We start from the raw sequence: 12013 nt of genomic DNA, 5'->3' as shown, positions 1-12013 counted from the left end.
GATTGTGACGCAAGCCCCGCCGCCCAGCCCCGGGCGAAGTCGTCAGAGCGCAGGCGTCGCTGCGACGCGAGCAGCAGGGCTGGGAGTACTGGACTTGAGGGGCGGGGGGCGGGAAGGCGGGGGTCCCGCCGAGTCTCTCGGGCACCCAGCACTCCAGGGGAAGGAGCGGCGATGAGGGACACGGTTTCTGCCGACTGGATTCGAACTGACGCTGGGGAAACCATAGCAACCGCGGCATTCCGGAAATTATGGGTACGGGGCCATGGGAAGGCCTCCGGGCTGGGACTGGGCTCTCGTCTGAGCTGGGCCGCGGGTGGGCGGGGCGGCGGGGCGGAGCTCCTTGTGGTGGGCGGGGCGGCGGGGCGGAGCTCCTCGTGGTGGGCGGGGGCGGCTGGGCGGAGCTCCCTGCGGTAGACGGGGCGCGGCCCCGGGAGAGGCGGGCCGCCTGCGGGGACAGGCCTGTAATGCTTAGGGCGTCTCTGTGGCCCTGCGATAAGCAGTGCAAACCCAGGGTTCACGGGTGTTGAGGGGTCGGTGACCTCTGAGTCTCGTCGGGGGCCGGTTTGTGTGTTCGACCGCTCTTCCCTGGTTGTTTCTTAGCAGGCGTGAGGCGGCGCTCAACATTCAGGTCTAGCTTAGCTCCTTTGCTGGTAGATTTTTTTTTTCTTGCGCGAGACGCTCCCTGCGCCCCTCACACACCCAGGGTCGCTCTGACAAGAAGCTCTGCGAATGGCGCTGACCGAGCTTTAGTCTGGGGTTGCTCTCTGGGGGCATGCAGAGTGGGACCAGAGACTACACAGTATGAATGCCGTCAGACGGGGAGGACAGCCTTGCCTCTTAGGGACAAGAGGTGGTGTAGAGTTGGCCAGTGTGAATACAAGGCCCCTAGGAAAGTTTCACTCAGTGGGCCGGCCTCCAGACAGCCCCTTTAGCATTCAGCGTTATGACACTTTTTTCTTAGCCGACTTTCTCATTTCATAAGCTCTCGTTACCTGACTCACTTTTGCCTCAAGTCCTGGTTTGCTGGGGCTTCCGAGGTGGTGCCAGTGGTAAAGAATCAGCATTGTCGATGCAAGAGACCCAAGAGACATGGGATCAATCCCTAAGTTGGGATAGATCCCCTGGAGTAGGAAATGGCAACCCACTCCGGGATTCTTGACTGGAAAATTCCACGAACAGTGGGGGAGGCGACACAACTGAGCAACGCACGCGCACCTGGTTTGTTGGGTATTTTCTGCGTCTACAGGTGGACAAGAGGTGTCCCTCAATGTGAATCTCTGCCCCCACCTGTGATGGTCAGTGGCCAGCTGGGGCCTCTCCACCCAGGCCCCTCAGCCTCTTCGCCCACTCAAGAGGCACAAAGCTCCCTGGCGTCCTTGGGCTGCCCTGCGCTGCTCTCATATAATAAACAATAGAGGGATGTCTTCGGTAGTCCAGTGGCTGAGACGCCTCACTCCCAATGGGAAAGAAAGTGTCAGTCGCCGAGTCAACTCTTTGCGACCCCATGGACTGTAGCCTGGCCAGGCTTCTCTGTCCATGGGATTCTCCAGGCAAGGATACTGGAGTGGATTACCATGCTCTCCTCCAGGGGATCTTCCTAACCCAGGGACTGAACCCATCTCCTGCACACAGGAGGCAGGTTCTTTACTGCTGAGGCATCATCCCTGGTCAGTGAACTTGATCTCACATGCCACAACTAAAGAGCCTGCATGCTGCAATGAAAATCAGAGATCCCCTGTGCGGCAGCAAACACCCAGACACAGAGCAGCCAAAGAAACTTACCAAAAAAAAAAAAGGAAATGTATATTTGGTCTGCATCCTGATTTCTGAATAGAACTCTTAAAACCCTGGGATTTCCTGAAGGAAGGGGTGAGAGGAGTATCTGTTATGCATAACAAGCCCCTTTCAATCTCACCTGGGCTCACACCAGACAGGTGACAAGTCGGGGGGGGGGGGAGGGAGGGGCCGGTTGCCAGGGGAAACCAGCCCTACTCCTGACCTCTGACCTCCTGGGATAGGGGGCTGGAGACGCAGCTAATCTCCATTATTAACCAGTCCTACCAATGTGATGGACCTCCACTCAAACCCCAAATGGAGGGGGTCAGGGAGCTTCCAGCTAGTGAATGTGGAGGGCTGGGAGGGTGGCTCCCGGGAAGAGTGTGGGCCCAGTAAGGTAAGCTCCCGAGTTCTGTGAGTCATTCTGGCAAGCTACAGGACCCCGATTTACAGCTGGCCAGTCACAAATCCACCTGTAATGCAGGAGCTGCAGGAGACACTGATTTGATCCCTGGGTCAGGAAGATCCCCTGGAAAAGGGGATGGCAACCCACTCCAGTATTCTTGCCGGTTGTGTTGTGGGACTGAGCCTTGAGCCTGTGGATCTGTGTGGACAATGGGTGAGTGGAGTTAGAATCCACTTAGATTGTAGGATACCCCGTTGGGGTCCAAAGAGAACTAGAGGATTGGTTAGTAAGAAAAGCCCACACTCTGTGTCAGAGGTGCGTGCTATAGGAGGGAGGGAGCCTTCATGTTGTAGGTGCTGCCCACATGCCCAGCAAGGTCTTCCATTTAACAGCCCTTGACCTCAAGTTGCTCTCTGCCTGCCGTTCATTCCTCTGGGCTGGATTCTGTGTGACTGACACCTGCCCTTCCTCCACACTCAGCAGGCTCAGAGCCTGGGGCAGGGGCAGAGGCAGAGGCAGCGGGCAGAGCAGAGCAGTGGGCTTCGCTGCAGTTATGAGCGCACATGCGTGTGTGAATGCATGCATGGGGGCACCTGGGACTGTGTGAATGTGTGTGGGCACACACTTTCCATAAAGTCCCAGATGTACGTCAGACTCTGAAGGCCCCCAGGAGCTGCTGAACATGGGACCCCTGGAAGCGTCCCACACCTGGGCCTGCGCTCAGTGCTACCTCCTGAGGTTGTGTCCTGAGGGTTACTGTTGGAGGCGGAAGGGCCCTTTCGGCTACTCCTGCCGCCTCGTGATGTCCAGAGCCAACAGTGGCATCCAGCTTCCTTCTTGGGGTCCAGGCCCAGGCGCCTGCCACCTGCTGAGCTCCCTCCCGAGCCCTGCAGTGTGTACCCAGGGTGCTCGCCCACTACTGATTCCCTCAGTATATTGATTTTCCAGAGCTACAGTGACAAATTACTCCAAAGGGTGGTGGCTCCAAACAACAGTTAGCTTTCTCACAGTTCTGCAGGCCAGAAGTCCAGAATAAAGATGTCGGCTCCCCAACAGCCCACCAGAAGCTCTTTCGTCAGCACAGCTCCCTGCTCACCTGTGGCTCCAGGCGCTCCTGGGCTTGTGGCCACCTCCCTGCCATCTCTCCTCTGGGTCTCTTTGTGTCCTAATATCCCTCTCCTTTTTATCTTTAATTTTTTTTCTTTTTTAAGTTATGAAAGTATGATAACACATTTACAGGATACTTGGAAAATATAAAGTTACATAAAGTTCCACTATATATGACAATTATTTTCTTAAGTAGATAAAGTAAGATTTTCAGTTGGAGTTTCAATATCAAACTCTTAGAAATTAATAGAATTTTAAAACTTAATAGGATGAATAGACAAGTAGAAGGATAGAGCAGACCTGAAAAGCACTATGAATCAATTCAGCATAATTAGGATTTATACAATTTTCACACAATGGGAGGATACAACCCTCTCCTTTCCCAAGGACAGGCTTCACTGGATTTTAGGGCCCTCTCTAATCTAGGATGACCTTATCTCAAATCCCTTGCTTTAATTATATCTGCAAAGACCATTATTCTAAACAAGGTCATTTTCTGAGGTTCCAGGCGGTGTTTCTTTGAGGGGCCACTGTTCAACTCACTGTACTTGGGTGTGGGAATGGGCAAGCCCTGGGAATTCCCCGGCTGTCCAGTGGTTAGGACTCAGTGCTCTCTCTCCCAGGACCCGGGCTCAAACTCCGATCAAGAAACTAAGATCCTACGAGCTGCAGCCAAACAAACAAACAAACAAAAAGGGATGGGCAGTCCCTGGACACTTGGTGGCAGGTACGGGAGCATCCTGCCAGAGCCTTTCCTGGGGCCACTGACCATGCTTTGTTGGCAGAAGCCCATTTTCCAGTCTGGGTTGGTGAGGGCATGAACTTCAGATCTGCAAAATGACTGAGGAGGGCTGAAAACTTAAACTTTCTCCTGTAATATGAAATTTCAGTATCATATTTAGAGCCTTTTAGAAGAGAAAGTCTGGACCAGGAACTAGCAACCCACTGCAATATTCTTGCCTGGAGAATTTCATGGACAGAGGGGCTTGGCAGGCTATAGTCCATGGGGTTACAAAGAGTTGGACATGACTGAGCGACTAACACACAGAAGAGAAGGGCTTCCCCAGTAGCTCAGCAGTAAAGAATCTACCTGCCAATGCAGGAGACATGGGTTTTATCTCGAGGTTGGGAAGAACCCCTGGAGGAGGGGATGGCATCCCACTCCAGTATTCTTGCCTGGAGAATCCCAGGGACAGAGGAGCCTGGTGGGTACAGTCCTTGGGGTTGCAAAGAGTCAGACACAACTTAGTGACTAAACAACAGCAAAGAAGAGAAAAACCCTAAAGTCTTCATTAGGGTTAACTGGAGTCAGTAAGGTAAAGGTCCCTGCTTGCTATGACGCCCATGTTCTCTGTGAGGCTCCAGGCGTTTCTGGGCTTGTGGCTGGCTGCTGGGTGAGGCTCCTGCCTCCTGTTCAGCTGCCCGTGACTGACTCTGGGCTGGGTTCCCAGCCTCTCTGACAATAGGGAATGTTTGCTGACTGCAAGACGCTGTCTCTGGGGGCTTAGCAGGTTGCTCACTGTCATGGACAGTGTAGTCCAGGCAAGGCCAGACTGGCCAGGCTTCCTACACCAACTAGAGAACCGACCTGAGCTCTTGGTCGCAGACCAACTAGACCTTGACTCTCCCGGCTCAGGCTGGGCCCTCCCCATGCCTCCTGGCTCTGTCCGCAAGTCAGGGTGGGTCAGGTGCTCAGGCTAAGTTCTGGCAGCAGGGAGTCTGGGAAGGCCCCTGGGTGGCGGTGGAGGTGGGGAGATAGGCCCTGCCCTCCTGCACACAGGTGTCAGGGCTTTGCTGCCTGCTCCCTACAAGCTGGCCTTCTTCCCCCTGGCTGCCTGCTGCCCCGGTTCAGTGTCTTTGGGGGCCCTCTGGGTTCCTTCACCCACCCCCCTCCCCCACCCCCAGCCTATCCTGCACCCCCTCCCCTCTCACCTGGCAGGACAATTCCTCTTCTGTGGCTTTCTCCTGGAGTCTGTCCGAGGGCTCTGGACCCAACCTTTGACCTCAGACAAGGGCCAGGGTCAGGGCTGGGACATTAGGGTCTAGCAGCCTTGCCCACCATCAAGGCCAAGCCTGCCTGCCCAATAGGGTCCTCTCCATGCTGCCCTGAGGGGGTGCCCATGAGAGGAGGTGCCCTCAGCTCTGTGTCAGACCAGGGCCTGGCTCCTCCTGCCCAAAACATGTGCCTTCTGGAAGAGACCCTCCCCACCCCCAGGCCCTTCACCCTTCAAAGTCTCCCTAGTGTGAGTTAGTGTTGTGCTCGAGGCCACTGAAGAGACCAGGGCCACCAGCAAAGATGACGCAGGGCAGGACCACGCTGGCCTTGGCACAGCAGGTGGGGGAGGGGCGGGGACGGGTCAGGGGTGGGAAGCGGGCCCAGCATGGCCGGGGGCGCGGGTGGAGCGTGTGCCCATGCCCTGGATTCCTGGGCATGCTCTCCCCTCTCAGGTCACAGGCCTTGTGGGAGGGGGGCAGCTCCACCTCACCCTAGGGAAGGAGCAGTGGGCAGGCTAGGGCCCAGCCCCCAGACCTCTCCCCTGCAGGCAGGTCTGGTTCCTCCTGAGGCACATCACTGCAATAGGTCTTGCCTCCTGACCCCAGTGCCTGGGGCGGGTGGAGGAGTAAGTGCTCTTTTGCCCGCGCGGGATGACAGACAAGCTGGGCTCCTTCACCTGCCTTCTGCACCCCCCAGGGTGCTCCTGGATTGGTAAGGGGCCTCCCTCCCCCTTCCTGGGGTCTGCAGGCGCACACGTGGCAGACGGTACCCTGGTACCCTGCTCCTGTTCCGTAGGATGAAAGGGAGATTCCCAGGGCGTCATGTCTCTGCCCAAACCCGGGGGCCGAACCGCTGTTCTCTTTGACCCCCCTCAGTCGCGTGTGAGTGAACCGCAGCACTGGCCCAGGCCGGCCCAAGCACCTTGGCGGAGGGTCTCCGACGTGCGGTGCGTTGGGACACTCTTGCTTCCAGAGTCCACACAGATCATTCCCAGCACCTGTCAACTCCTCGGCTCCTGGGACACCACCGCCGACCCCACGAGGGCCTGAGCCAGAGCCTCGCCACGTCTGGGTGCCCGTGGCCCCCAGAGCCTCCTCCAGTGGCGGACGGCGGCCCGGGCCCTGAGAAACTTGCTTAAACTCCGCCCTCAGACCTCGCCGGGGGGTCCCGCCAGCTTCCCCAAGGCTCGAGCACCACCTCTGCCTCGAGCCTCGGCGCGGGCCCTTTAAGGTCCGGGGGTGTGCGGCGGGCCCGCCCCCTCCCCGCGGCGCCGGCCGCCTGTTAAAGGGGCCGCGCCCTCGGCGCCAGCCGAGTGCCAGCCGGGCGGAGGGCGCGAGGTCTGGCCGCGGGCCGGCGGGCGGGGAGGGCGCGGAGGGCGCGGGCGCGCTGCGGGCCCTCCGCACAATGTACACCATCACCAAGGGACCCAGCAAGCTGGTCGCGCAGCGGCGCACAGGTGCGCGCGGGGGCGGGCAAGGCAGGGAGGGGACGGGCAGGGGTCCGCACACGCTGCCCGCCCCCGGCGCGGCGCCGGCGGCTGATGCGCTCTCCCGGTGCCCGCAGGTCCCACGCAGCAGCAGGTGGAGAGCAGGCTCGGCGAGCTCCTGAAATGCCGGCATTCCGCGCCGACCCCGCAGCACCCGCGGGCACAGCCGCCAGGCCCCTGGCCTCTGTCGAGGTGAGACGCACGGCCCTCCCCTCCCCCGCCGGCCTTCGCGGGGCCGCGAGGGTGACCTTGGGGAAAGGTTAGCGGAGCCCGGGCCACATGCTCCCGGCGGGCGCGGAGGGGGCGGAGCCCGCCGACCCGGCCCGCCTGCGGCTCGCGACCGCGACTCCGCGCTTCCGCCTCACCTGGCACCTGGCTTGGTCGGAAGGAACCGAGCCGGGGGTGCATGACACTCCTCGGAGTCCTGGGGCCCCACGCACCCAGATTCGGGAGGAAGCCGACCCCCTCCTGGATCTTAAGGGCTCCAGGCGGCTGAGTCAGGTGCCCGGACCGACCTTGGGCGGCGGAGGCCACGCTTTGAGAGGAACTGCCGGGGACTCGCCCCGGAGGGCGGGAGCGGCCGCCGCCGGAGGCTGCCAGCCCCGTGCTGGCCGAGCAGCGGGGGAGAGGTGCACGTGGTTCCCTCGGGCCCTGCCAGGCCGCCGCTCTCCTCCGCCTTCTCCCTGAGCCCCAACCGGTGCTTTTCCTGACCAGCAGTTTTGCTGGGAGCCTCAGTTCAACCACTGTGGCCTCCAAGTCACTGTGCCCAGGAGGTCAGCGCTTCCATCTCCGGGACTGAACCTGTAACTTTTTGGCTCGAGTCTGTGCTCTGGTCTTACTTATTCTCTGCAGGCTCAGAGCCCAGGGCTTGGTCCAGGCCACAGAGGCCTGAGGCTCCTGCGTGCTGTGGGTGAGCGGGGGCAGCACTAACAGGCTTTGGGATTTCTTCTCTAGTTGAGGATGGATGGCTTCTGGGTTGGGAAGAGCTGGGGGCTGTGTTGCTGTGCGCCCTCAACCTGCCCTCCCCCTCAGTGCCAGCTTGAGATGCCACAGGTGGGGGCAGCCTGTGAGACCCTTCTAGGCCTCCTGCTGGGAGCACAGCACGTTGACACTCTGAGGCTGGTCCTGTGAGGACCACAAGCGCCTCCGGGGAGAGGGGTGCATGCGGCCGTGGGGAGGGGGGCGCGTCCCAGGGCCCACTGCGCTGTGACCCTGCCTTGTGACATCAGCCCTGGTTCTCAGCCGCCCTCCCCCACTTCCCCCGGGGGGGGGCGGGGGGAGGGAAACGAGGCACAGGTGTGTCAGCCCCCGCCTGGTCACCCAGGCAGGAAGCTCCCACTCTCACCTGGAGAAGCTTGTGCTTTCTCCATGCACCTTTGCTGGGGAGTGGGGGAGGAAGCATGCGGTGTGTGCAGGGTCTGAATGCTGAGAGAGATGGAAGAGACCAGGGGCCGCAGCCAGCCAGGTCCCGGTCGGGGGTGCTGGTGCTCGCCTGGGCTCCGCAGCCCCGTCTGGCAGGGGGGCAGCAGGAAGGCAGACTGTGCTGGTTGTGCCATCCCCTCTCTGAAGTCACCCCTTCCCTGAGCCACTCCCCTCCCAGCCTTAGGGGTGAGCCCCCACTGGGAGGCCAGAGCACCTACAGGTCTCCCACACTGGGACCCCCAGCCTTGCTCCTGAAACTTCTGGCGAGGGGGGCCCACCAAAATCACTCCACCCAGACTTCCGGTCCACCCTCCCTCAGCCAGGCTTGCCAGGGAAGGAGTCTGAGCCACTGGGGTGCTCTGTGCCTGGTGCACTGCGGGTGCCCCAAGCGTCTGCCCCTGACTGGGCTTGGGTCTGGGCGCTGCCCATGGTGGTGAACAGGCTGTGTGAGTCTGGGCCTCTGATGAGCTCTCTCCCTCTGAGCCAGAGAGAGTAAGACCTGCTGTCAGGGGAAAAGAGTAAAGGGGACCTTGTGACCAGCTGATGGTGCAGGGGAGGCAGGCTGATGGGGGAGGAGGCTTGGGAGCTGTGCTGCCTTGTGGGCTTCGCGCTGACAGGCGTACACTTCTGATGCTGCCATCCACTCACCACGTGTGACCCTGCACAGGTCACTTCTTTCTTGAGCCTTGGCTGAAAATGGGTGGGTGGTCTACGTTGGAGGATAGTGAAGGGTATGAAGAGGAGGCCCTAGTTGGCCAGCCCTGAGCAGGGAGTCCACAGCTGCTGCTGCCGTGGGCAGGGCCTGCCAGTGGACCGTGTCCCTGGGCGCTGGCACGAGGGTGGAGATGGGGTTGGCACCGGACCCGACCATAGGCGCACAGGGGAGCAGTGCCCTTTCCTCCAGAGGGCCCACAGAGCCGCCTTACGTAACTGCCAGCAGGGGGCAGGCAGGTGCCAGCCTGAGCCCCTTCTCAGCCCCAGCCAGGCCGCCCTCGGGTGGTTGAGTCACTAAGTGGTGTCTGACTCTTGCAGCCCCATGGACTGGACTCTCCTAGCAAGGATACTGGAGTGGGTTGCCATTTACTTCTCCAGGGGATCTTCCTGACCCAGGGATTAAACCTGGGTCTCCTGCGTTACAGGCGGATTCTTTACCACTGAGCCACCAGGGAAAGCACCCTCTAAGTACTTGGCAGTTTGTAGCCTTTGACTGCAATTCTTTTTTTTCTTCTTGGATGCTCAGTCTCCAAGTTTTCCTAGAGTTTCTGGCCTTGCAAGGGTAAGGTTAGCAGGCAGGCGAGGGGCTGTCCCACTTGAGGACAGACATCCACATCCTCTGGTTGGTATCACTCAAGCCTGGGAGCAGCCCTGCCCCTCCACGTTCTCTGTGGCCACCTGACCTGCCAGCCTGGAGCTGGCGGGACTGGTGCCCCTCAGGATGCTCCTCTTTATTTTAGTGCCCCTCTCAACTGAGGAGGAACCCCGCGCGGCGGTGGGGCACCTGAGCCCAGGATGGCGAGCAGGCCGGCGGGACCGCGAGTGCCTGGCGGAGTGGCACGTGCAGCCCAGGACTCCCGGCTCCCACCTCCTGCTGTAGGTGTGGGCCCCGCTCCCTCCGCGGCCCTGTCCCGGGCTTCATGTGTGCAGGGCTGGGCCAGCTGCCTCTGGCCAGGGCAGCCCATCCATGCCCTGGGCCTGGCTGGCCGGGGTGGGCCCAGTGGCCACTTGGACATTGAACGCCCACCAGGCCAGGCTCCAGCACCCAGGGACATCTCCTCACTCAGCATTCCTGCCCTGTGGGCAAGAGCACTGTCCTTGCCTGGAAGCTGCAGGGGTGGACCAGGGCCACGGTCACCCTCCCCACTCAGGATGGCCCACTCAGCACTTGGCACTGTCTAGCCAGACCAGGAGCTGTCTCTGGGGCCAGGGCAGCTGCGAAGGGCAAAGTCCACCTGCTCTCGTTAGGGTCCTTCCTTCCATCCTGGGGTGTCTTGAGATGAAGAGGCTTCTGTGGGGGAGAAAGTGACCAAGAACTGTGCCTAGGGGTGGGGTTGGGCCGAAAAACCTGTTTACTCAGGTCAGAACCTGGGCTGCTGGAGGCCTGGCCCATCAGTGGGGAGGGGGGAGGCAGGTGGCAGTGGAGGTTCCTGAGAGACCCATGGGGGGGCCATCTGTGTGCCTTGAGCATGGGGCTCTGCGGAGATCTGGGGACACAGAGCCCCTCTGCGGACTTAGACCTGCCTCAGGGCCAGGTGAGGTGTGAGCTGAGCTGTTGGGGATGCAGGCCTGCAGGAGAAAGGCCTCGGCCACCAGCTGCAGCTCACAGCTGCCCTGCGGTTCAGGGAAGTGCCTGGAGTGGGCCTGGCTTGTGGGGCGGGGTGGCCTGCAACTGCTCCGGGAGCTCTGCCAGGTAGCACCTGGCCTGGGAACGTGGCTGAGCGTCTCCTCGCCTTCCCACAGTCCAGGGCCGAGGCTCGTGTTCAATCGGGTGAATGGCCGCCGGCCGCCTGCCACGTCCCCGTCCCTCGAGGGAACCCAGGAGCCCTACACATTGGCCCACGAGGAGAACGTCCGATTTGTGTCAGAAGGTAGCGCTGAGGCCTGAGGGAGTGGCCCAGGCCACTGGTCCCCTTCCCACTGTAACCTGAACTTGAAGTCCCTGGAGGGCTGGGACGTACCTGGGCTCTGGGCCCGTCTGTCCTGTGACCGTCCAGCAGGCTGCCCGTTCCTGTTCCCAGCTCCGGGCAGGGGTCCAGGCTAGCCGCTAGGGTGGGAGGGTGCCAGGGGCCTGGCTCAGTCTGACCATCCTCTCCCCACAGCCTGGCAGCAAGTGGAGCAGCAGCTGGGTGGTGGCCCGGCCGGTGAGAGCGGGCCGAGGCCTGTGCAGTACGTGGAGAGGACCCCCAACCCCCGGCTGCAGAGTGAGCCCTCCCCCACCCCTAAGGAGTGCCCCCCCCACCCCTGACCTGGCTCAGCCAGGTTCTAGCCCCAAGGGGGTGGGGTGAGGAATGGAGCCTGATCCACTCTTCCCAGCATCTGCTACAGCTGGGATCTGGGTGAGGGGCTTGTGGCCAGCTGGAGGGGGACACACACTGGTCCACCGGGAAGGTGTGTCACTGCCCAGCCTTCTGTTTCTCCACAGACTTCGTGCCCATTGACCTGGACGAGTGGTGGGCACAGCAGTTCCTGGCCAGGATCACCAACTGCTCCTAGTCACAGCTATGGAAGGAAGGCTGTCTTGTGCAGGGCCCGGCCCTGCCCCACGCTGGACCCTCTGCCAGGAGAGGACCACGGCGCCCTGTCCACCAGCTGTGGCAGGCCATGCTTCACCCTGGGCCTGGCCAGGCGCCGGCCACACCTGAAGTGCCAGCATTTGGACTTTTGCCCCTGCTGACCCTTTGGCCCAGCTGTTCCAGGCTGCCAGGGGCCAGGGGTTGAAACTGTCTGACCTCAGTCCTGCTCACTGTGCCCGGGGACCAGCCCGTGGGGCTGGCAGGGAGGAGCTCCAGGCTAATAAAGTTGAGAAACTGCCTTTTGGAGAGGCCCTGACTCGGTGGGCTGTGGGGAGTGAGCGGGGGAAGGGCACTCATGTCCAGGTCCCAGGCCGGGCATGACTTGGTCTGTAGTCTCGTCTCCCCACAGCTGAAGCTCTGTCCAACTCTGGCACCTAGCCTCCTGCCCAGCTGCCTTCCTGTGTCCTGGGCCAGGTCATTTTACGTAGAAGTCTGTAAATGCCAGCCGACCCCACTGAACACCCACGCCCCCTTCCTCTCCCTGTAATCATCGATGGGTGTCGAAACCTGCTCTCAAGGCCCAGAGATGT

General features: G+C 61.0%; 1 protein-coding gene across 5 annotated transcripts; it reads left to right on the top strand.

Annotated features, from left to right (window-relative positions):
* The first annotated feature begins 93 nt into the window (after positions 1 to 93).
* MCRIP2 (MAPK regulated corepressor interacting protein 2) lies at positions 94 to 11705 on the top strand. 5 transcript variants are annotated; one of them, XM_068968003.1, is made up of 6 exons: positions 94 to 252; positions 6849 to 6963; positions 9628 to 9783; positions 10651 to 10778; positions 11010 to 11111; positions 11333 to 11705. In XM_068968003.1, exons 1-6 carry the CDS (start codon positions 249 to 251, stop codon positions 11401 to 11403), a joined length of 576 nt encoding a protein of 191 aa, XP_068824104.1. In that variant the 5' UTR covers positions 94 to 248; the 3' UTR covers positions 11404 to 11705. The 5 variants fall into 5 exon arrangements, with proteins under 5 accessions (XP_068824104.1, XP_068824103.1, XP_068824105.1 ...); XM_068968002.1 differs by lacking the exon at positions 94 to 252 and adding an exon at positions 6619 to 6741; XM_068968004.1 differs by lacking the exons at positions 94 to 252; positions 9628 to 9783 and adding an exon at positions 6619 to 6741.
* Positions 11706 to 12013: the final 308 nt, after the last annotated feature.

The sequence above is a fragment of the Capricornis sumatraensis genome, chromosome 3 (assembly GCF_032405125.1).
Source record: "Capricornis sumatraensis isolate serow.1 chromosome 3, serow.2, whole genome shotgun sequence".
Classification (NCBI taxonomy): Eukaryota; Metazoa; Chordata; class Mammalia; order Artiodactyla; family Bovidae; genus Capricornis; species Capricornis sumatraensis.
Note: the sequence above shows the minus strand (reverse complement) of the source record. Positions and strands in the feature narration are given on the sequence as shown.